Source organism: Monodelphis domestica, chromosome 2 (assembly GCF_027887165.1).
Source record: "Monodelphis domestica isolate mMonDom1 chromosome 2, mMonDom1.pri, whole genome shotgun sequence".
NCBI classification, from domain to species: domain Eukaryota; kingdom Metazoa; phylum Chordata; class Mammalia; order Didelphimorphia; family Didelphidae; genus Monodelphis; species Monodelphis domestica.
In genome coordinates this window covers 459,405,985-459,432,414 of record NC_077228.1, presented here as the reverse complement: position 1 = coordinate 459,432,414, position 26,430 = coordinate 459,405,985, and the positions used below count along the sequence as shown (strand labels likewise).

General features: G+C 37.8%; 1 protein-coding gene across 4 annotated transcripts in view; it reads right to left on the bottom strand.

The window, feature by feature from the left end:
* The window catches only part of ABCD3 (ATP binding cassette subfamily D member 3), a 130,721-nt gene extending 109,607 nt beyond the window's left edge, over positions 1–21,114 (bottom strand). Inside the window, exons 1-3 of one of the 4 annotated variants that reach the window (XM_056819110.1) lie at positions 20,954–21,114; positions 14,443–14,497; positions 12,361–12,479 (exon numbers count right to left, since the gene is read on the bottom strand). In XM_056819110.1, coding sequence (XP_056675088.1) covers positions 12,361–12,479; positions 14,443–14,445 — 122 coding nt within the window. In that variant the 5' untranslated portion in view covers positions 14,446–14,497; positions 20,954–21,114. Of the gene's footprint in view, positions 1–11,962; positions 12,276–12,360; positions 12,568–14,442; positions 14,498–20,953 lie in introns of those variants that run through there. The other 3 variants (XM_056819111.1, XM_007485000.3, XM_007485001.3) reach the window with 3 other exon arrangements.
* Between the last annotated feature and the right edge of the window lie 5,316 nt (positions 21,115–26,430).

The following is a 26,430-nucleotide window of genomic DNA, read 5'->3' as shown; positions in this document are numbered from 1 at the left end:
TGCCTGGTGACAGGAATTAATTTTCCATAAAAAATAATAAAGCTGTCCTTAGAACCTGATTATCCCCCTACCTCCCTTAATGCAACTTCCTCATCATCTAAGGAGGCATTAAAAAGTCTTGATGATGACTGAAGTCCCTTTACCCTGCCTGGCTGACCTGATCAGAGCAGATCTCATATGGAGCCTATATCTATAAAAGCCAAGTGCTCCTTTATCTTTACTGCTATGTGAGGGCAAAGTAAACTACTTAACTATTCAATGAATGACTTACAAAGTATCTCATCTAATCCTAAAGGAAACTTGAACTAACAGAATGCTGGTACTAAACCTATCCCAACAGACTTATATCACAGAGTTGACAATAAGATCAAATGTAATAATATATGTAAAGCAATTTGCCACCTTTAAATCACTATATAAATGTTAGCTATTATTTTTTATTCAGTTTTTTACTTTCTTAGAATTATATGGTCACTAATGAGGCTAGGTCTGACCTATAATAGAAGTTTAATAAATGGTTATTAATTGCCACGATGAAAATGAAATCCAATATGGTGGGACCACAGCACAGTTCCATCAACAGGATATTACATGTCAATCATAAGCCCTCCAACTATTACTGTTTAAATCTTTTTTTCATCTTTGCTAATATTCGTGTAATGAAGTAAATCAAAATTGTAATGCTTTCTTTTTACTTAAAATATTATCTCCATCAGCTGCCATTATTCCTTAGAAAGACATTTATCCAGCTTGCCTATCAATACTTTGCAATTTGTCACTCAAACTGAAACAATCTTCAAAGAAACCTGACTCATATTCCTATTTATTCAAAACTTTTCTCTACTATTCATCTCTTCACAGTTAAGTATCTAAATAAACCAAATTTATTACATTTCCAACATCCTTCTAATACTTTGAGGTGAAAAAACACTTTGTGTATCATGAAGTTCATCTCTACCTTAAATTTTCTGTCATAGTAAAAAACTCTTCTAATATCATCATAAGTTTGTTTTCAACAAGGTGAAGTAGAAAGATTTTTGGATGCAGAATCAGATCACCAGCATTCAAATCCCAGATCTTTCACTATTAGTGAAACTAATTAACTATTAGCACTAGTAACAAAAGTTATTTCCTCTCTCTTAAACTCAGTTTCCTCATCTGTAAAATGAGAAGTTCAGAGTAAATAAAGATTAAGCACTCTTCCAGTTCAAATTCATGCTGTAATCCTATGTTTGTGAATTTAATTTAGTACAAATTCTACATTAATTATCGTCTTAAATAATAATAACTTAGTTGGTAGTTGGTCACATGTGGGAGAAGTCCTGATGGGCTATTCATTCAATCAACAAATACTTACACTGACTATTTACCAAATCTAAAAATTTATGCTAAATACTGAGGGAAGTAAAAGATCTGACTTCCACTGTAGCCAGTGTGAAGCAGCCACCTGATCCTTTCATTTAATCCTTTGTCTTGGCATAGACAAAAGCTTGTTCAGCCAAGAGCAGTTACTGTTTCGAAAGGAGAGAGGAATACCATGATTTTCTACTTGAGTCAGGGAGAATAATCAAAGAAAAACTGGCAAATTGATAGTTAGAATGTTATACCAAATTCCAACCCTATATATCAAGTGTACAAACTTTCTGGAAACATGTTTGGAAACTTTTGGAGCTATAACAATTTTTTTGGCAGCAACTCATGTAATTACAGTTCCAAACTAACCTAGTCAAAACATGATACTTTAGTAGATTGTGAGCTCATTGACACTGTTAGTCCCTAAAATGAGGCAGATTTATCATCACCTATCTGTTTCTGATCTTGAGTGGCTTTTATCCATGCCTTCCCATAAATCCTCCACTGGGGAATACCAATGGAGTACACAAGCTGTCCATCAGTTATCCTTCACTCCCACCACAAGATAGCCACCTTTTCTTGTCACACATATCTCTCATGTTGCATCTGGACAAAAAGTAGAGTCATTTCTTCAAAGCTAAGCCTATCTCTTCTTTTTATAACCAAACTGCAGTTTTCTAACTTTTCTCTTTTCATTTTTCAACACTACGCAATCTTGCTTCTTGACCAAACCACCTAAATAAAATACCACTGGGTAAGGCTTCCAATGAATACTTAAACTGCTAAATTCAATGGCCTTCTCTTAGTTCTCATTCTACTTGACCTCTCTGCCTCTTTCAGCACTAATAAAATATTCTCTTGGATAGTCTCTGCTCCTTTAACTTATATGATACTGTTATCTCCCTCCCAACCTCAATGATTTCCATTTTTCAGTTGTCTTATTTGCATAATCATGCAAATGAAAGTTATTTGTGAAGGTTCTACATTCCCCAACAAAGGCTCTCCTAGAGTCTCCTTTCTACAGCCTCCTCTTTGATCCAAATCAGCTTCCTTGAGTTCAGTTATCATTTCTCTGTACTGAATACTCAAAAAACTATATACCCAGGAAGATCACTCTTGTACTGAAGTCTTGAATCACTAAGTGATTTCAAGACATATCACCTGGCTGTTCACCATGGGCAGGTAAAATGCAATATGACAAAAACAATGTCATTTTCTTCATCCTAAACCCTCTTCTCATCCAAGCTTCCCTATTTCTGATAAGGGACGCCACCAACCTTTTAAGTCATCCAGATTTTCAACCTTGTTGTTTCCCTCAATTCCTCTCTCACTTTAATCCTCCATGTACAACTCACTTATCAATCAATAAACATTTAGTGTCGAATATGTGCCAAGTAAAGATACAGAAAAAGATCAAATGGCAGTCCCCGCCCTCAAGACAACATGCAAAGAAATATTAAAAAAGCAAGCCATACATAGGATAAATAGGAAATCATTAAGAGGGAAAGCACTGTAATTAAAAGAGATTAAAGAAGACTCCCTGTGAAAGGTGAGATTTTAGTTTGGACTTAAAGGAAGTCAGAGAGGTCTATAGATGGAGTGCAGGGGTCAGATCATTCTAGGGATGGAGGGCATCCAGAGAAAATTCTGAAAGATGAAGTGCCTTTTTTTCATGGAACACCCAGGGGGCCAGTCACTGAATCTAAGATTACCTGTTGGGGAGAAAGTAAGAAAACTAGAAAGGGGGTGGGGTGGTGGGTAAGGTTATGAGGAGCATTGAATGCTTAACAGAGCAGATGACATTGTATTGACTTCATCAAGCCTTAGAATACCATGACTTAATAATTTCACTACTATGCAAAATTTTAAATCACTAAAAAGATTTTGGCTTAGCTAACCTCACAGGAAAGACCAGCTGTATAAAAATGCCTATTGTTTGGATAATAGAACTGTTTCATTAATACATCTTGGACACTGTAGATGGACAATGAATTGGCCCCAAATTAAATAGGAGAAAGAGATTATACTGGAAAATTATGACCAAGTTTTTCCCTGAAATGAAATTTAATCCAATTAAATTGATTTCAAATAAAAATGTGCTAAGTATGAAGAAGAGGTTCAAAGTTCTAGGAGAAAGCTGGGGAAGGAAAGATCAATTCTAGTTTTCTTGGAAAGGCCTCTCCTCCTTTATCTACATAGTTCCTACTCTAGGTTCCATGTATTAAGTCTCATCTTTGGAAGTTCAGTTCAAATGCTGCTTCCTCCATGAAATATTTCTTAAAGTGAAAAGTGATCTCTTCAACTAAAACAACATTGTACCTACATCTCTCTCATCATACTTATCTGAACTTCACAGTTATCTGCAAAGTTATCCCCCCCTTCTACATTTACAACTCAGCCAACAGTGGAAAACAAAATGCCCGGAGCCAGATTACACTATTTGGACACTTTCAAGTTACATACTATAGAAGAATAATCTTTGTAAACCTCAGTTTTCTCAGTTGTATAATACTTGTACTTCCTACCTTATAGGGTTGTTGTGAAGAAAATAATTTTTGAAACTTTTTAACTCAGATTTTTGTATTTTATGTCTACTAAATAAAGTGAGGCATTAATAGTGAGAGATATGACTGTACCACCATGGTTCTAGTTCTAAATTCCAAACTGAAAAAGCAGGAAGGAAGAGATTAAGAATTGTAACACCAAAACATTCAGCACACATACATAAAAATCACTCAATTTTGTGAATAGGATAAATTAAGAATAACAATTCTTATTGGTTTGACTATATAACAAGATATTTAACTTCTCAGATCCAGTCCCTGTCCCTTTATGTATTCCTAGGAATTTCAGAATTCTCTCCAGACAACAGGAGGCACCTTGAAATAATACAAAATAAGAGGTGGAAATAACCTGATGTGAGTCTATCAAATTCATTACCCAAAATTTATTTTACCAAAAGAAAGCAAAGTTGTGATTAGTATTATAAATGTTATTAATAACAATGGGCCTTTCAGTTTCAGTCTCGTCATCTATATAATAGCATATGGCATGAAGTTCACTGAATAATATTTCATTGTTATTATTATTATTATAAAATTATTAACAATAATTAAAGAATCTGGAGCCCAAAACTCAGCTCAGATAATTTTAGAGGCAACCAGTTACCAACCCAGTTATAAAATTATAAATCCTTGTCTTTTTTTTTTTTAAATAAACCCTTACCTTCTGTACCTTCTATACCTTCAATACATAGTATTGGTTCCAAGGCAGAAGAATGGTAAGGGTTAGGCAATGGGGGTTAAGTGACTTGCCCAGGGTCACACAGCCAGGAAGTGTCTGGAGGCCACATTTGAACCCAGGACCTTCCATCTCTAGGTCTGGCTCTCAATCCACTAAGCAACCTAGCTGCCCCCTAAATTCTTGAGTTACTGAATTACTGAAATACTATTAACTTTCAATTACTCACAAATTTAGTTGGAAGGGACTTCAGAAGCTATCTAGTTCAATTCCTACCTAAAAAAACCTATTCATTCCTTTTACAAAAGAGATATATGAACACCCAAACTCTTTTAAGACCTACAATAAGAAGCCTACCATCTCTCCTGGAGTAACTCATTCGACTATAAGAAAATAACAACCAAAGCTAACAGATATAGTTATTAGAAAATTTATCTCTACACTTACCCAAAATCTGCCTGACTATACCTTCTATTCTTTTGGGGGGTGTATGGATATTCAATGAAGACTAGCATCTCTACTGTGAGAACTTGTCAAGGCCTTTTCAGGGCTTCTCACTCACCTTTGGTGTCCACCTGACACTCAACTTTCACCTTTGGCTCCAAGAAGCTATAGCATGCTCAGTAGCCACACTCTGGTAAACCCTCTTGGCAGATGGACGAAACCAGGTTGAGGAAAGCAATGAATCCCAAATCCATCTGTGAATTAGGGAGATGTCTACCTCAAGCATGTGAAGACTTTCCCTGCACAACGGGCAGATAAAAACAAATTGTTCCAATGTCCATGAAGGCAACTGAAGGAGTTGTGGAATACGTAGAGTTTGGTCAGACCTCAAAGATCCCATGATCATTCACTGCATCCTTGCCATCATCAGTCATCCTGATTTCTATCTTGGACTCTAATGACTCTGGAAGAGAATGTGAGGCTAAGGACTGTAGGATTCTGCCTCACTTCAATTCATGCGCAAGTCAAGATATCCACCCCACCACGATATCATTGGTCCTCTCTGAAAACAAAGACTGAATAACTCTTTGGTAATCCAAACAACAAGAAATACTGGAGCGAATAAGGAGTGAGGAAGTGGAAAGAGAGTACCTATTACAGAAGCATACATGATGTTAATGGAGTTGAAACCAAGCAGAGCAGTTAAGGAAAATGAAATTAACTATAAACTTTGAGCCCCCTACAGGAAGGGTTTGAGAGTTTATTGCTCAGCCCTTTTATCCTCCAATGGGAGGGGAGAGGCAGCTGAGGAGGCTTTGATTAGCAATCTCCATCCATACTGATGAGATTTCAGATGATGAGCTTATCCTGGAGAGGGCAAGATATTCCTGGGACAAAAATCAAGCAGAGCAGCTGATGGGGGAAAAAGGAAAAAAAATAGGAAGTATAGGTGTGTCAAGATTCAACTTATGTCATTGGTCCATAGCTCTAGAGCTGAAAGGGACCTCCAGGGACTATCTAGGTCCAACCTTTTTATTTTTACAAATAAGAAAACTAAGGTCCAAGAAGGTTTAGTAATTTGTTCATACAACCATGATGCTGCTGTTCAGTAATGTCCAACTCTTGTCACTCATGGGCATAGTACTATACATAGGGTTTTCTTTGAAAAGATACTGGAGTGGTTTGCCCTTTCTTTTTCCAGTAGATTAAGACAAACATAAGTTAAGTGTCTGCCGAGGGTTTACCAATTTAAAGCCCTTCAAAACCTGGCTCCAATCTACTTTTACAGATTTATTTACTGTGTATACATTGTCTCCCATAAAGTCCCTGCAAGGCAGAAACTATTTCATTTTTCATTTTGTATTTCCAAGTCCTAGGCACACTGACAGAAACTGTTTTGCCCTTCTAAGCTTCAGGTTCTGTCAAATGAGATGAATAATCTTTACAGAATGATTATGAAGAAAGTGCCTAGGAAAGGCAATGGCCTGTAATGGAAAAGGTAGTTGATGGACTTGGAGTCATAAGAGATCTGGATTCAAATACTATCTTTAACAGTTACTTACAGTGTGAACTTGGGTAAGTCACAACCTCCATAGACCTTGGTTTTCCTCACTGTTGCACCAGATGTTCTCTAAAGTCCCTTCTAAAGAAGAGCAAGAAGTATACAATAGAAGTTTTCAATTTCATATACCATTCTCTTTTTCTGTCCTACTTTGTATTGAAGTTAAAATGTCTATATTATTTTATGCATAAGACAGGTACAATTTAAAATCCTTTTCAGCTCTAAGTGCTGTGGATCCCCACAAACTACTGTGATTATTTACTTCACAGACTGCAATGAGGATATGAGATAACATAAATGCAAGTGCTCTCCAAACATAAAGTATTAAACTCTTCTTGTTGTTGTTGAGTTGTTTTCAGTAATGTCTGACTCCTCCTGACCCCAGAGGGGGTTTCTTGGCAAAGATACTGAAGCAGTTTACCATTTCCTTCTCCAGCTCATTTTGCAATTGAAGAACTGAAGTCCACAGGGTTAATTGCCTTGCCCAGGGTCACACAGCTAGTAAGTGCCTGAGACCAGATGTGATCCAGTCAGACTAATTTAAAGCTCTACCACTAGTGTAGTTGTCTTTCTTTAGTCTTGTCTCCTTCATCATTGATTGTTCCCATCTTTTACCATCTTTGCTAATTATGTAGTGAAATTTCCAAATGTACTATAATCCCCTAAAGGCAGATAATTATGTCTTATCCTTCTTTATGCCCCAGGTCACCTATCATATCTTTTTTTTTTAAATCCTTACCTTCCACTTTACAGTCAATACTATGTATTGGCTCCAGAAGAGTGGTAAGGGCTAGGCAATGGGGGTTAAGTGACTTGCTCAGGGTCACACAGTTAAATGTCTGAGGTCAAATTTGAACCCAGGACCTCCTGTCTCTGGGTCTGGCTCTCAATCCACTGAGCCACTCAGCTACACCCCCTATCATAATATCTTATGAATATTAAGTTCTCAATAAAAAGTAGAATAAAAAGTAGGAGAAAAAGTCTGGCAGCAGGAAAACTTTTTTTTTTTGGGCAAAACAAAAGAAGGGCAAAACAAAAAAAAAAGAAGGGCAAAACAAAAAAAAAGCATGGAAATCTACAATAATGCAGTAACAAATTAGAAAGGGTTTAGATGAGGATAATTATAGTGGAAGTGGAGAAGAAAAGATGAATTGACAAAAATGTAGATTAGATATGGAGAAAGTGGACAAATTAAAAGTTTTTAGGTTGGCAGATGGGGGAAGATATAACTGACATAGAGAATCTGTTATAGGAAGCAGATTATCAATGAAAAGATGATATGCTTATAGAGTTACACTTAAGACTTAGAAGTGAAAAGAACCTGCCTTGAGTGATCCTTTCATTTTAAAGATAGTGAAACCACAATCCAGAAGTGAAATGATTTGCCCATGGTTCATACTACAATTTGACAAAGCCTGGGTGTCTACTGAGTCCTGAACCTATGTTTTTCCATTATGACATGATGTCATGAATTTAATGCAATCATATCAGCTTACTCAAAAGAGGATATCCTAATGGCAGGAGATGAAGATGTAGTTGAAGGGGCAACTAAGTAGCACAATAGATGGAGCACCAGGCCTGGAACCAGGAAGCACTGGATTCATATCTGGCCTCAGACACTCGTAGCTTTATGACTCTGGGCTAGTCATTTAACCTCAATTGCCTAGCCCTTAAGGCTCTTCTCACTTAGAAACAAAATTAGATCAGATAGTAAGGGTATTAAAAAAAAAGAAAGATGTTGAAGCTTGTTAAGTTTTAGGCCAATGATTTAACCTGTGTGGACCTTAGATTCCGCACAAAACAAAGAGACTGGACTAAATTATTTCTATACTTTCTGGCTCTAAAATGCTAAAGCTCTACAAATGACTTTAAGACAATGTATAGCAAGCCAAATCCTGAACTTGAGTAATACCCCACATGCTGAAGACAGAATAGTGAGAAAGGCACAAGAACAATGCTTGACTTTTGATTAGTTATTCTAAGATGTTCTAAAACGTTATTTTATTGAGGAGTTAAGGGGGCAGGGAATGAGGGTAGAAGAGAAACTAAAGTATTTTAGGATTATATACTCCTGTACCTTATTAAGTCCACTCTTATTAGACTTTTGCCTTTTAATTACTTCATCATTCAAAACTGACAGATTACTTGTTTATATTTGTATTAATGTTTTCATCTACAAATTTACCTTTTTAGGTTCAATGAACCTAAATAAGGGTACATAAGTCTGCCTGTCTTTATGACAAATTTTGTATAATCCTCCTGAAAAATGTTTAAGGGAATAGAAAAGAAAATTTCTTCCTCGCATCAAAACTCTCAAACATAAGAAGAATTGAAATGAATAACCATTAATATTTAGTTTCTTCCATATTAAGAAAAATCTAAAATCTTATCCTTCTTCAAGGCCCCACTCAAGTCCTTTATGAAGTCTTCCTTGACCACTCATTGATCTCCTCTCCTTAATTCTATAACATTCATTATCGAAAATGCTTACCTCTTCATAAATTACCTTACATTTTATAATGCTTGTTTTACTGATGTCATAATTATTAAATGCTAATTATGTGCTAGACATGTAGATATAAAAGAAAGGCAAGGTGGCCACTGTTTCAGAATGAAAAAGGTATTCTATTGAAAGGTTATGAAGACAAAAGTGGCAGATCTGGGCATCAGATTAGATATGGGGGGGGGGGGAATGAGAGTGAGGATTAAGGATATTGCTTAGTTTGGTAGTATGAATTACTGAGAGGATGGTGCCCCCTGGAAAGTAATAGTAAAGTTAAGGAGAGGGATAGACTGGGGAGATGGAGGAAGGAGGGGGGAATAAAGTTCAGTTTTAGGCATACAGACCACAGGTTGTAGATAGGACATCCAGGTGGAAATGTCTAAAAGGCCAGTGTACCATCTCATGCATTTTTGTAGCTCTCTTTTATCAAGGAGTCATAGGGTTCTACAAAAAATCTGTTAGATTAAATGTGGTGCTTTAACCTCATAAAAAAATAATTTTGGATAAATGAAAAATTTTTTAAGTTACTTAAGTAATGAATATAGAGCATTGTACAAAGTGGGTATTAAAGGAAGCAACTTTAGGTAAGATAAGGTACTTTCCCTCCTACAGCTGACAGGGTATTAGAAGTCTCTAGATGAGTGCAGACTTTCATTTGGCAGCAAGATGTACCAACTCAGTCAGCCCATTTTCTAATAGTTTGGTGAGTGTATTTAAAAAAACAACAAAACAGCTCTATCCACCTTATTTTACAAGAGCTCAACTCTAGAAGTTTCTATTGTCCAACATTTTTAACTGCACAAAATGAAAGGCAGGACTTATTGGACTTCTTTCTTGATTAACCTTGACATACATCTAATTAGCCTTTACCAATGAGATTTATAAGGACAGTTAAATATAAGAACTCCACCCATTAAGTGGGCAATTTTCACAACCTAGAATACAAAAGTGTCATTTATCTTGGTCAGTTATAGAAAGATAATTAAAACCATCTAGACCACAGTATACCTATAAAAGCTTTCTAGAGGCATCTTGGCATGGAAGACAGAACAAACCAAGAAGACATGAATTTAAGTTCTGCCACTGATCCCAGCTACCTCTCAACATTCTAGGTGCTCTAAGATTCCAAGTTGCAGGGAAGGTTAAGACTTTCATTGGTAGATGAAGTTTCTTCATTAAAGAGTCATTTTTACCAATTAAATCATAGGTCCTGCCCCACCTCTCTAAAGGTTATTTGACCATTTCATCTCCTCCCAAAAAATAATATTTTAAAATCCTTACCAAGTCTTAAATATTCTGTGGGACAAAAGTAATTTATTTTGTGTTTCTTTTCTTTTTAAATTCCCACTTTTATCTATGACCAACAATTCTTTCATCTATTCCTATTTAACAGATCTTGAAGCAATAATTTCTAATTCAATATATTCACCAAATGCAATTTAATTTCAAAATGCTTTGTGTAAGTTCTAATAAAAGAATTTTCATTTTAAAGTGTTTTTAACAAAATTTATGTCATACTATTCTACTACTGTTAAGTTAAATTATTTTCCATGAAACATCTAAAATTTGCATCGAGGCCTATCTAATTCTGTTATCTATTCCTTTAATATTAATACATTTTTGGTATTCTTAACTACTTTCTAGAACATTAATGCAAAGTCACTTTTTATTTTTGCATTTTTTAAATTAATAACTTTGTAGGTGGGAATAGAATCAAATAAGTTAAAAGAGGTGGGTAATGGATTTGTTTAAATGTCTATGGTGCCAGGATAACATTGATTCCTCAGCCCCACCCCCTGCCCATTTTAATGTAAAAATGTCGTTTAAACTAAATCTTTGAGACAGTTCAGAACTACTTCCTATTAGAAATCACAGTTAATTTCATAGAACCGTACAAGTACTAAGGTCTCTTAAGTTTTTCCAAACTTCTTCCTACTGAATAAAACTTAATTTCTCTTGCTACAATTTTTAGTGGTGGAAGTTTTAATAGAATAAAATAGATTGATTGAAAAGACAGCAAAAAGATGACGATGAAGGCACAGTGCATTGGACTGGGCTGGTCAGTAACTTCAAGAGAAACCGAGTTATTTAGGTAAAGAAAACACTCAATCTTCCTTCCTCACTTTCTTCCTCTCACTGATCTTTTTCAGGATAAACGATAACTCAGTTTCCCCAATCCTAAAAAAGAATGCTGTCTCCCAATTGGAATTCTTCTGGAACCAAAAGCGGCAGCCCCAGCCCCGAGGCTAGTCAGAAGGGAGAAGTCACCTTTCACCTGCCGAGCAAGAGGAAGCAGTAAAAGCACACCTCGGGAAGAGGACACCCTGTTCAATCAAGTTCTTGGGTCATAGATTTGGTCAGTGTCGATGACAAGCCAAGGGCCGAGTCCACAAATCACTTTTCTGGGGACTTTGCCAAGTGGGTGTAAGGGAGTTTTAGGACTCGACCTCCTCCTATATGGCTTTGGGTAGACCCCGGACTGTCCCGGGGCTCAAGAGCAGCCACGATCCCTGGTGGAATGGCCCGCAGGTGGGGCCCCAGCCGGGTACTGCACCCACCCACGCGAGAAGTAGGGCTAGGCGTCCGAAGTCATCCTGGAAAGTTGGGGCAGGGGAGGGGAACGCAAGCGCGGAGGGGGGAGGGGGACGCGGGCAGTCACACACAGGAGATAAGCATCACTGGGTTGGAAGGGTGTCAAGGGCTCGCCCCAGGAGTACCCCCCACCCCATTCCCGATCCCGGTGACCGAGCGAGGACTGGACAAGCTGGTTCAAACTGGACAAGGGAGGGGGGAAAGGGGTCCCGGCATGACCTCGGAGCGTGTGCCCGAGGCGCGGGGGTGCTCGGCTGGGCTCCACTTACCCGTGCTGCGGGCCTCCGACACGGGAAGCTGCGGCGGCGGCGGCGCGGCGCCGCTTGTGGAGCAGACAGAGCACCAGAAATGCGGCCCCGGCCAGCGAGGAATTCCGCGCCGTCAGGTACTTACTGTAGGCCGCCATAGCACGGAACGAGCCCGGGACAGGGACGCGCGCCCGCTGCTACGACTGCCCAAGCTGAGGAAGCGCGGGGGAGGCTGGGAAGCCAGGGTAGGGCTAGGGGGAGGGAACAGAGGAGAGGCGAGCGGAGGGCCATACCCCACGCAGGCCCGCCCCTCGCCTTTCCTCGCTTCGCGCGATTCCCCGCCCCGTGTCCGCCTTTACCACGCCCCCTTCCGTGTGCTTGCTCTTAGGAAGCCCTCTCTTCTCTCCCCCTACCCTTACCTTTTTTGCTTGGTTATGGGCTGCATTTTGAATTTGAACCCCTCCACATCGGAAGTCCTCCCATTCTCTCTCCCTACGATCTTGACACTTCCTTCCAACTCTCCAGGGTTTCTTGAGAACTAGAAAAGTATGCACAAGCTAAGTATGCCTTAACTACCCCCTTCCCCCATGCCAGCCCCAGGTATTATCCCAGAATAGGGGCGAACAGACACAGATCAGCTTTGTGGTTTCGGAAGGCCCCTTGGCAAACCGGAGGACGGCGATACTGGCTGACCCTCGTGCATACAAAGGTAACCACAGGACCTTGTTGCTTTCCTGGCCCTCCTCCAAGAAGCGCAGAAGGTATCACAGATAAAGGATTGCCTTCATTATCCCATCGGCCCCAGAAAGGGGCTTTGAGAACAAGGGAGTGGGGGCTTAGAAAAAGAAAGAAATAAAGAATTCATCGCCTCCTCCAGTCCACAAAAGACTACACACCAGGGAAAGTGGCAAATTTGACGCCACAAGAATGTAGAACAAAAGGTCACTCTACCTTTACCTCCTCCTCCCCACTCTTGCTCAATAAAGTCCTGGGTTGATTTGCTTAGCCAGGCACTAACAGCCAGAGGTAAAAAATAATGGAAAAGGAAAAATGTTTGGCCCCCCTAACCCTTAGAATAGGTAGACCTGCAGAAATGATCGAAGCAAAAAAAATAAGACAGTTCTAAACAGTCATGACAAGAGTTTGGGCAAATTTACTGAGTGGGGTAGGTCTGAATGGAAAAGAGCTGACCCAAGCAGGACAGAGGTGAGATGTTGGCCATTCAGTGGTACCTACCTGATGCCTTTTTGGACAAAATTTGTGCTTACTGAAAAACTATTAACTTCGAAAATCAGCACCTTCCGAAAGAATTGTCGAGGCACTGAGACTTAAATGAATTGTTCTGGGTCACACAGGCAAAATGTATACAAGAAGCAAGACTTGAATCCCTGGCCCCAAAGCTAGTTCTTCTGGTTATTACCTCTCTTAATTGTTATACTGGGGATTTTTGCTAATATGAAATTGGGAGCTCAGACTTGTTGGTTAAGCCAGACAATGGAATGGTTTCAAGTGACAAGACACAGGTGCTTGTCAACTGAAAGGTTTAACCACCAAGCTCACCAAAGATAGGACTCCGTTTTCATTTCTCCCTGCCTTTTAATAGTTGTTTATGTCCTTATATATCTTCATGATTCTAGTTAAAAAAAAAAAAAAGTACCAAATCATTGCCTCATTACTGATACGAGAATATGGGAGGGGTAAGGAGGAACTAGGAGTACCTACTTGGAGCAGTGAATAGAGTTGTAGATCTGGAGCAAAGAGAATCTAAGTTCAAATCTAGCCTCATACTCATATACTCTCTCTATAACCCTGGGCAAATCACTTAAACAGTCTACCTCAGTGTCCTTATCTGTAAAATGAGCTGGAGAAGAAAATAGAAAACCACTCCAGTATCTTTGCCAAGAAAGTCTCAAATGGGTTCATGAAGAGCACTGACTGAAATAACAGAACAAAGGAGGAATCATTTCATAGCCTCTTTATTAATCTCCTTTCCAGGCTCACCTCTCTCTTATCAATTCTTTATGTAGCCATGAAAATAAAATTTCTAGAATACAAGTCTAACCTTGATACTCCTTGCCCAAGAAGACTCAGTGACTTTCTATTGCCTCTAGGATAAAATGGTGCCTAGGTATGGGGTGGTGTGTTCTAGGGAAGACTAGTTTCTCTAATGTGAGGGCTTGTTAGCCCCTTTCTTTGCTATCCACCCAATGCTGTCTCAGCTGTGGCTCTAAGAAGCTATAGCATGCACAGTGGCCATCTCCCAGTGAACCATCTGGGCAGACAGGCTAAACCATGTTGAGGGTAACTAAGAGCCTTCAAACCCATCGGTGAATTAGGGAGGGTGTCACCCCCAAGCATGTGAAGACTTTCCCCAGTGGAAGGGGTGGATGAAAACAATTTGTCCCAATGGGCCTGAAGGCAGAAGAAGTGGCCCTTTGTGGAACATTTAGAGCTTGGTTAGCAAAGAATCCAAGGTTGTCCATGTCAGCCCAAGTTGTCACCATATGTCTTGACTTTGTCTTGCCACTGAACTTGGATCAACTTGGATGGATGACTCTGAAAGAGAGAATGAGATTGAAGACTTTTTGTTTATTTTTATTTCTTTTTCCTGATCAATATAATTTTTAATATTTATTTTCTGGTATTTTGCAATCTATATTCTATCCCTCCCTTCCATTTCACCCCATCCCCAAGAGGGCAGATAATATGATATGGATCATACATATATAATCATATATATAACATATATATTTATTTCATTATGAAGCAAGACACATATTGCTTACACTAGAAAAAAATTCATGGAGCAAATAAGAATGGCATGTATCAATCTACATTTGGATTCATTTCTATAGAAGTGAATATCCTTTTTCATAGATGTATGAGTCCCTCAGTATTGTCCCAAATCCTTGCCTTGTTGATAATAGTCATTTACAGTTGATTATAACACATTATTGTTACAATGTATAGGGTTGTCCTGGTTTTACTCACTTCACTTTGGATCACTTCATATATGTCTTTCCAGGTTCTTTTGTGATCATCTTGTTTGTAAGCACACAATCGTATTCTGTTACAAGTATATATCACAACTTGTTCAGCCATTCCCCAATTGATGTACATTCCCTCAATTTCCAATTCTTTGCCACCACAAATAGAGCTGATATAAATATTTTTGTACAGGTAGGTTTTTTCCCCCTGGCTTTAATCTCTTTAGGATCCAAACCTCATAGGGATATTAATGAATCAAAGGGTAAGTTCAGTTTGATGGCCCTTTGGACATAGTTCCAGATTGCTCTCTAGGAGAGTTGTATCAGTTCACAGTTCCACCAACAGTGTGGTAGTGTCCCAATTTTCCCACATCCCCTCCAACATTTATCATTATCGTTTTTTGTCATGTTAGCCAGTCTGGTTAGGGTGAGGTACCTTAGACTTGTTTTAATTTACATTTCTCTAATCTAATAGTGATTTGGAACATTTTTTCATATGACTAAAAATAGTTTTAATTCCTTCAACTGATAATGGCCTGTTCATATCTTTTGATCATTTGTCAATAGAAAAATACTTTATATTCTTATAAAATTTGATCCAGTTCTCTACATATTTGAGAAATAAAGCCTTATCAGAGAGACTTGTTATACTTTTTCCCAATTTGTTGTTTGCATTTTAATCTTCATTGCACTGATTTTGTTTGTGTAGAAACTTTTTAATTTTGTATAGTCAGTTAACTATTTTACATCTCATAATCTTCTTTCAACCCAACTTCTTCCCTTATCTATAGGTCTGACAGACATTTTGTGCTCCCCTAATTTGTTTGGGTAGCTTGATGACTTTGTGCAACACTGCCTCACTTAAATCCAATTTATTTTCAAGTCAAAAGACTTCAGCAGTGATATCATTTTAGTCCTCTTCAAGTAGAATGCCATCCACCAATCAACTGCCAGGATAAAACATAAATTGCTCAACTTTGCACTTTAACCCCTTCATGGTCTGTCTCCAAACTACCTTTCTAGGTGTATTTCACATTACTCCCCTTCATATACTCTCCATTCCAGCCAAATCAGTTATGTTTTTATTAAGTGCCAGCTATGTGCCAGACACTGTGAGGCATGGGGATACAAATAATAATAATCATAATAACACCCAATCCCACGTAACTTAAATTCCATGTAAGATTAAAATTAATATCCAATAACTCCAAGTATTATATTTTATAAGGTTTATTAATAATCACTTGAAGTAGAAAAAAATAAAAAGAACAAAAGTAAAAACCTGAGTAAAAAACACCTGAGTAAAATGCTCCTGCCTCTTACCTTACCTCCACAGCAGCATTTCCAGAAGAGAGTGAAAGGGAGGAGCTAAGGAAAAATATATCCTCCCTACATTAGCATGTAATGTGAGAAGGAACATGGGAAGCTGGGAAAGAGAGTTCTGGGGTTCAAAATTCTAATTATACATCCATAAGATGAGCAGTGAGAGAAAATGAGGACCAAGGTAACATCAATGTAATAAACCTGGGGGATTAGAAATATAGTGGTACCTTTAACAAAACTAGATAAATCTAGAAGAGGATTAATTTGGAGGAAGAAGAATTCTGTTATATATGTTGAATTTGAGGTCCCTCTGGAAAATCTAGTTAGAAATATCTAGTAAATAGTTGTGTCATGCAGAACTTGAGCCCAGAAGAGAGACTGGGGCCAGATATATAGATCTGGAAGGCCTACACATAGAAATGATCATTTACATCCAAGGGAGCAGATAAAGTCACCTAGAAAGGAGAGAGAAGAGAACTAGGCAAGAGCTTTGGAGAAGACACACAATTCCGGAATGTGGTTCAGTTGATAAATAGACAAAGACTGAGAAGGAGCGGACAAGTAAGACAAGAAGTAGGAGAGATTTATTCCAGGAAAACCCAAAGATGTAAAAGTATTGAAGAATAGAGGGTGGTCAACAGTATCAAATGAAGCAAAAAATTCAAGCAATATGGAAGAGTGAATTTGGCAGTTAAGGAGAGAGAAGTTTCTGTTGAATGACAGTCAGAAGCCAAACTGCAAACAGCTAAGGAATGAGTAAAAAGAGAGAAAGTAGAAGTAACAAGAATAGCTAGCTTTGTTCTAGGAATTTGAAAAGGGGAGGAGAAATCAAAATCAGATTTTGAGGTGATTGGTAGGTGTAGTCAAGGAACAGTATTCAGGGAGAGGTTAAATGTAAGGGGCAGGCTTATTTAAGGGGATGATCCACTGAGGAAGGTTTAAGAGGTAGGTTCGAGGATTCATGGAGAGGGATTAGTTTTGGCAAGCTCTACTTCATTAACAGATCATCCTAGAAGAAAGGAAGATTGTGATGTATGATGATCAAGGAATTTTTGAAATGAACAGAAAGTATGAAGATGTTGCTCTCAAGCAAAGGTTTCAATAAACCAAATCAACCTGCTTACTATCCCCTCAGATTCAAGACTGATTCCCAGGTCATTGGGAGCTGCACTGTGCCCCTATTAGCCTTCCATTCTCCCTCCGCCCTTTGGATTCCTTGTTCTTTAGTCTGACTTTTCGTGATCCCATTTGGAGATTTCTGGGCAAAGTTATTGAAGTGGTTTACCATTTCCTTCTCCAGATCATTTTACAGATGAAAAACTGAGGCAAATAGGATTAAATGACTTGCCAAGGGTCATACAGCTAGTAAGTAGCCAAGGTCAGATTTGAATTTAGGAGGTTTTACTGACTCCTGGCTTAGCACTCTATCTACTGCACCACCCATCCTTAGCTTTCTTCAACTGAATTCAACAAACACCTGTTAAGAACCCTCTCTATATACAGGGCACTGGGCTAAATCTGGGGGATAGAAAAGCAAAAAGTGAAACAGACCCTGCCCTCCAGGAGATTACTTTTTAGTTGGAAGATACAACATGTATACAAATAATTAAATGTAAAATTACTAAGTAATTCTAAGATGAGAACACAAACTGGGGAGGAGGGAGGGAGTAAGTAAGTAAGGAAAAGCCTTTTACAGAATGTGATTGTGATCCTTGAACTGTTTTTTAAAATTAAGTTAAATTAAACTTATTTATAAATATTTTTCCATGTTTATATGATTAATTTTCTTTCCCTCCTTTCTTCTATCCCCCCTCCCAGAGCCAACAAGCAATTCCACTGGGTTGTACAAATGTTGTCTCTTGATACCTATTTCCATATTATTCATTTTTGCTATTGAGCAATTTTTTAAAGGCCTAAACCCCAAATCACATACCCATATATACATGTGATAAGTGATGTCATATGTTTTGCTTTTCCATTTCTACTCCCATAATTCTTTCTCTCATTGTGGATAGCATTCTTTTACATAAGTCCCTTAAGAGTGTCCTGGTTTGTTGCATTGCTCCTAGTAGCAAAGTCCATTATGTTGGATTTTTCAACAATGTTTTACTTTTTGTGTATAATGTTCTGGTTCTGCTCATTTCATTGAGGTTCTCCCAGTTCATATGAAAAGCCTCCAGATTATCAGTACTTATAACACAATAGTATTCCATAACCAACATATACCACAATTTGTTCAGCCATTCCCCAATTGAAGGGCATCCCCTCATTTTCCAATATTTTGCCACCACAAAGAGCACAACTATGAATATTTTTGTACAAGTAGTTTTCCTTATTATCTCTTTGGGGTACAAACCTAGCAGTGGTATTGCTGGACATAATTTCAAATTGCCTTCCAGAATGGCTGGATTAATTTGCAACTCTACCAGCAATGCTTGAATTCTGTTTTGAAGGAAGCTGAGCATTCTATAAACTCCAGGTTTCTCAAGCATTTGAAATGACCTACATTTAAATGAAAATATCTTTACCATTACTACTTTGCATTCACTTTGTACATATTCTATATCTCTTAATTTTTAAATGATATCTCCCCCATTAGAATGTAAACTCCTTGAGGGTAGGGACCATTTCACCATTGTGAAATAAATGCTTGGATTTTGATTGCTTGCCAAGACAGTTTGAAATTTTGCAATTTATTTTTTATTTAATGTGGGCTAAATAACAAGGCGGGTTCATAGCTCATTCACTGAACAACTGCCTACAGTTGTTTACAAGAGAGTTGGGATGTTTATATTTAGAGTTGGGAGAGGGTTAATTATCATGCTGAAGAACTTTTACTTTGCCTATTCATTATCTTTATAAATGACTTAGATGAAAATTTAAAAGACTCACAAATCAAATATGTATATAATACAAAATAGCTAATGTCAAATTAGCGAATCTGGATCAAATTGTATCTTAGTAGATTATACTAATGGACAATTGAATAAGAAAAATTTCAAAGAAATAAATATAAAGTCCTGAATTTAGGATCAAAGAACTAATTACAGGGCAAGTAGGTGGCACAATGGATAGATAGAGTGCAAGGCCTAGAGTCCAGAGGACCTAGATTTAAATCTGGCTGTAGACAATTCCTACTTGTGTGATCCTGGGCAAGTCACTTAACTCCGATTGCCTACTCCTTGCCATTTTTCTGGTTTAGAATTAATGTTAAGACAGAAGGTAAGGGCTAAAAGAAAAGAACTAAATACTAAATAAAAAGAATTAAATACCTAAGTAGAGAATGGTAGAAATCTACTTTATAGTATAGTTCATGTGGGAAAAAAATCTATAACTTTTAGTTGGACACAAGCATGATGTGAGCCAACATAATACTAAGAAAGCTCATGTAGTCTGAGGCTTATTAACTTAAAAATAGTGTCCAGATTAAGGAAGGCAATAATTCAACTATACGTACGTCCATTAGTAAAACTGTGCCAGTAGCTATGGTTCCCAGTCTGACAATCATACAAGAAGCATGCGGATAAACTTAAGAGTGGCCCGAGGACTGGGAAAGAAATTAGAAAAGGTCTTGAAAACATGTCACCAGCTAGTTGATTTAGATCTAGAAGGGACCTTAGAAAGAACATTAGCCCCAGGATGAAATAACTCCCCCACTATCCCACAAGTCATAAGTGGAAGAACCACAATTCAAAACCAAGTCCTCTGATTCAACATGCATTCTTGTCACTCTACCACAAATGTCATTTGTATGTAGAGAATCTTTCAGGGAACCACATATATTTAACATAGAGAAGGAAAAAACAGAGGGGAATATAACAGCTGCCATTTAAAAACTAAAAAGCTGTAGCATATCAAAGAGAAAATAGACTTATTCTATGTAATTCGAAAGTGCAAAACTAGAATCTATGAATAGGAATTAGCAAGAGATGAATTGCAGCTCAATATGCTAGGTAACCACTGTTTTGACCTAACACATAGGAAACATGGAGACTTTTTTTTAAAGTACATAACACAGGAGCAGCTAGGTGACTCAGTGGATAGAGAGCCAGGGCTGGAGTCAGGAAGACCTGGGTTCAAATGTGACCCCAAACACTTCCTACCTATCTGACCCTGGGAAAGTCACTTACTTAACCCCAATTGCCTAGCCCTTGCTGCCCTTCTGCTTTAAAGCTAATATTTAGTATCAATTCAAAGACAGAAAGTAAAGGTTATTTAAAAAATAAAACATTAAGTACATACCACTAAGCCTAGCTGATGTTCAGTTCTGACATAACTGGAACTGATTCAGTCTTTTTTCCCAAATGTATTTTATTTTAAAAACAATTCTCCACATAAGTTGATTCAGTCTTAATAACAGCTAATATTTATATATTACTTTCCAGTTTTCTTATTTGACCCTCACAAACACTTGTAAGGAAGATATTGTTTTTATCATCACCATTTTACAGTTAAGGAAACCAGGACCAATAGAGGTTAAGTGACTAGCCCAAGATTCCACAGATTTGAAGTCCAGCCCTCCATCCATTATATCACCAAGAGTTGTCTATGTCTTTCCCCCAGACTACTTCCTCAGCCCATGGGTATACAAGTAGGGGTTCCCCAGAGATCTCCACTTTCCCAAAGAGACACAAAGAAAAGAATCTTCCCCTCTAATTCCAAATTGTGGACAAAGTACACAGGGAACCACACAGTTACTCACCCAGAGGGTTAAACCATGACCAAATCCCCAACACTACTGCTGTTACAACTGCAAAGCCCAGCCTCAGCATCTGTCCTAAGTCACTGTTACCAGGTCACATTAAGGCATCCTTTCTCCAGAACTACAGCAGCAGTGTCAGAGGAATCACCAGCACTGATAGACCAGCCTTGCTTCCCATACAATGCCAGGGATTGTTCTAAGAAGGAGAATCAGCCGCCCCTGACACATCCCCCATCTCCCAGCATCTCTTGTGCCTTACCAAGTAACCTCTTCAGGGTGCCAGCTAAATATTAGTGCTGGGGAGTTTGCCTACCCTGACACACTGTACTGTTTCCTTGTCACCACCCTGCTCATGCAGAGAAGCTCAGTGGTGGTACTACCCCACCGCTAGACTCCCACATCTACTGATATGATGGAAAGAATAACTTTCTAGCAATTAGAGCTGCTGAACAGTTCTTATCTTTCGTCTGGAGAGATTTTCCCAGGCTTCTGAGCCAAAACTCAAGCTGGGAGAAAATTGAGGTAATAGCAACCCCCTCTCAGTCTCCATTCTCAAGGCAACAACCCTACTTTGTGCCTTTGACACCCTACCACAAAGGCTGGAGCAGACAAACCCTTTAGAAGAGGCAGTTCCCCCAAAGTCTCAATGGGAATGGATCAGCCTGGATAATATACTATTACAAATAGTAGTATACTATTCTCAGTGTAATAATAGTGGCAATGATAAAAAAAATCAGCAATAATAATTAGAGGTATTACGGCAGAGCAAAGCTCTGAGTTGGATTTGAATCTTTCTGACATATATTAGCTGTATGAGCCTTGGCAAGTCCCCAGTACTGGGGACAACCCTCTAAGACTATAATTTGCAGAATAGTTGGCATTGTTTCTTTGAAGGAGGTTCTTTTACCAATGAAATCACAGGTCTGAGCAAAAATCATAATTATTATTAGTGATTATACCTTTACAAAGTGGGTTAGATTTCTCATGCCAATGAAATCAGAGGTCCTAGCCAGAAACAAAAAAAATGTTTATAAATAAATGTTTATAAATAAAAATAACCTATAAATAAAAAATGTTTATAAGAGTGCTGAGGTATAAAAATCCCACAGCACTCTGTACTACCCCCTAAAGCAGATTAAAATATAGTGAGGGGGAGAGGGGCAGCTAAGTGGCTCAATGTTGAGAGAGCCAAGCCTTGACAGCAGGCCCTGGGTTCAAATCTAGTCTCAGATACTTCCTAGCTGAGTAACTGGACAAGTCAATTTAACCCTAATTGCCTAGTCCTTACCACTCTTCTGCCTTCAAGCCAATACACAGTATTGATTCTAAGATGGAAGATATTTTTTTAAGTAACAATAATAAATTTAAAATATAATTGGGGAATATTTAGTAAAATAAACAAAATATAATCATGCAGAGACAATATTATATTTTAAAACTAAATCAATATGCAGCCTGTGGGAATTCTTAAATATGATTAGTGCTCCCCCCATTTTCTATTAGAGTTTGACACTACTAATTTAGGACTTATATTATTTCATCTGAACTTCATAACAACCCTATGAGGTATTACAGATATTATTTTTCCAATTTTAAAGATGAGGAAACTATGACTCTTAACTAAAGTTAAAGGCATATATTAGAGGGGACAGCTAGGTGGCTCTCAGGATTAGATATAGGAGGTCCCAGATTCAAATCTGTCCTCAGATATTTCAAAATTGTGTGACTTTGAGCAAGTCACTTAACTCCTGTTACCTAGCTCTTATTGCTATTCTGCCTTGGAATGGATAGATAGTATTGATTCTAAGATTAAAGGTAAGAATTTTTTTAAGGTATATATTAGAGAGAAGATGGATGGATGGATGGATGGATGGATGGATGGATGGATGGATGGATGGATAGATGGATGGATATACCAACCAGTAGACATAGAGCTTTCATCAAGTGCTTACTATAGGTTTGGCACTGTGCTGAATGATGTCAATACACATAAAAGGAGACAGAAGAGTACCTTATCTCAAGGAGATTATCTCCCAAAGAGGGAAGACCTCACTTTACAAGGAGCTGGAGGGGGGCGATATGATCTGGTTCTGGATAAGATGAGGCAAGAGCTCACTTCTCTCTACAGAGATCAATATGGTTCCTAGGGGTGGAATACAAGGATCATGGCAGGAAGAGTTAGGCATGATGCAAGGGATGCAAGTTATAGAGTTTTCCAGGAAACAAAATCCAGTCTCTCTCAATTCTAAGTCTGACCCACTTGCCATTATACTCGGTTGAAAAAATCTCTAATACAGAGTTATGTTTTAGCAATATTAAATGTTGGCATCTTTGATTTAGAAGAACATTTAAGACATGATAGATCCAAATTAGCTTTTAACAAATGTGTCACACAGAGTAACTCCTTCTGTATAATAATAATTGCCCATATAAAAAAATGCACAAAACATATTTAAATGTATTGAAAGAGGTGGGTAGAATAAGGGTTCAAAACTATACATATATAACAAAATAACAGGTTTATTAAACTAAAGGGAGATGGGAAAGGGAATCAGGGAATAACTAACTTTTTTACCCAAAACAGAAATTAAAACCCTTATAACTTCCTATAACTATTCTAAAATAACTCCTTAAATTATTAATTAATATTAGGGAGGGTTTGGTAGGGGCAAGAACAAGGACAAAGTAGATCTCACACAACTGGAGTCCTTCTTTGGGTCAAGCAGCAGTCTCAGTAGGAAGTCACCAGCAGCTCTGTTGAACATCCACTCCTCAGCAGCAGCAGCAACAGCAGAGATAAGCAGAGTCTCCAGGAAGCCCACAAGAGAGGGAATCACTGGCTCTCTGGGTCCACCCCAGAATAACCAGACTGAAAACCCTCTGGGTTCTCTCCTGACTCTTAGGGTAAAGCTTCTTGCTCTCTAGGACTTACTGGTTTTCTTTGTATGACTTCCTGGTTTTTTAGGATTTCCTGTTCCTGGTAAAATCCTTTACAACAGTATATTTGTATTTTAATCTGTTTCACCAATTTACCAAAATGTAGCTTTGAAGACTCTTCTCACTTCTACTCAAATTTATTTTAAAATTATATATACTCTTTGACAAATGAAATTAGAGATAACTTTGTTCAATAACCCAATGAATATTAATATCAAGCAAGGTATAAAAAGAGATTTCATCCAGTCATTTCTATCATATCTGATTCTTCATGATCCCATTTGGGTTTTCTTGGCAAAGATAAAGGAATGGTTTACCATTTCCTTCTCCAGCTCATATTTCAGATGAGAAATTGAGGCCAACAGGGTTAAGTAACTTGTCCATAGTCACACAGATAGTAAATTTCAGAGACCAAATTTGAACTCAGATCTGTCTTTGACTATAGGCTTGGGACTCTTATTTATGGTGCCATCTAGCTGCTCCCAAAAAACAGGGTTTAAGGTATTTGTGAAGATTACACATCATGAGTAAGGTTTTCAGAGTGCTCCTCTTAGTAGGTAACATTATCCTACATGCATAAAGACCTGCAATATTATACAATCTCTTCCATGAAATCCACAATAATTGGATTTTTGGAGATTAAGTTTTGCAAAGCACTTTATGATGATTGCATTTTGGCCTTTGAAATCACCCTCTGGGAATTAGGTACCATTATTATTCCCATTTTAGGAATGAGAAAACTGAAAGAGGTATCATGTTACAGTTGAAAGGACAGTGTACTACTAGGGATCTGGGTTGAAAATTAACTCAACCACTTCCAATGTGTGACCTAGGGCATAATCTTCCTCAACCTCAAATAGTTCATCTGTAAAACAAGGAAGTTTGGTGAAATGTCTTCTGAGATCTCTTTCACCTTAGATTCTATGAAGTTCAGAGAAGTTAAGTGATTAGCCCAGGGCCACACAGCTAATAAAATATTTGAGCCTACATCTTCCTGGCCCAAACCTTCAATACATGTCAGACAAATGTTTTCTTCACCACTACGTCTGGTTACCCAAATTTAAGTTTAAAAAGCACACTATCCTAGGTAAGTCACTTACCTAAGGAATGACCTTATTCTTTGTAAAGATCAGGTACTAGAGTATATATTTCTGAATCATGTAACAGCTATTTCTTAATATTAAAAAAACTATATAACTACAGTTTTATAATTTATGTTTATGTCCATTGACAGTATGTATTTATTAAGTACTTGTTACATTCAGGACACTTTACTAAACAATGGGGATACATGAACAAAGAATGAAACACTCTTTAGCTCTCAAGGAACTTATATTCTAATGGAGGCAACAATAGTAGATAGATAGACAGAGAGAGAGAGAGAGATGGATGAATAGACAGATCAATAGATACACAGATCATAGATGGATAGATATATGGATGGATAAATAGATGATGGATATATAGAATGATAGACAGGTAGATTGATAAGACAGGTAGATAGAAAGATTGATTGGAAAGATAGAAATGAAAGGTAGATCATAAATATAAAGAGATAATACTATGTCTAAATAATACTAATAAATTAACTGTAGTTTTTCTTTAAATGTATAGCTGGAACAACTTTATTCTATTTCCCCAACCCCCACAAAGAAAGCTATTTTGAGTCATTCTGGGCCTAGCTTATTGTTCCCAAGGTTTATTTACTGTTTGAGTTCAAGATTTATTCCTCCTAGCTTCTTATTACTGTACTTTGTTTTCTACTGGTCAATTATTCTTAGCATTTTATATAAGAAATTGTTACTGTGAAAGTATGAAAGAAGGTTCTGTAACTTGAAACAAATCAGAGGCTTAGAGAGGGATTTTTGGCAAGCTCACAGTTTTCCTTTTTGGAAGTGACTACAATGTGTTCTCAGCAATTTACAATGCCTACTTCTACTAGCCAGAGAGTATTTTTCTCCCCAATAAAATATCTAAGAACCATCATAGTTTTAACTTGTTATGATCTTAACTCTTGGAAAAAGAAGTCTTGGGAAAAATTTTTTTTCATTGGGTTCAGAGATATTTTTCTTCTGTTCATGTATAAGCAGTGCTCCCTCAAGGGTTAGCTCAGAATTGGCATGTTTTCCTTGGTCCTTTAGCTTCAGTGCTTTTTTTTTTCTCCCCAAGCTTAATTGAGGATTATAGGTTTACGATTTTTAATGGGTTGGTTTGAAATTCAGCTACACAAAGCTACTGACTAAAAGTTAATCTAAAAATTCCAACAAGGCAGCAAGGTATAGTGGAAATAACCCAGAAGACCTGTGTTTAATTCAATTTTAGCACAAATTTATGTATGGAAACACTATCCTGGGCACCAGAATCACAGCTCTGCCTTTCTGACCTTTGGCAAATCACTTGTTAGCCCCAGGCCTCAATTTCTTCATTTATGAAAGTAGAGTTTTAGATTGGCTGACTTCCGAGTTCTAAATTCTGTGATTATATGCTGTCCAATGAGACAGCAGGATATGGAAGAAAAGCTCAGTACTTTTCCATTACTC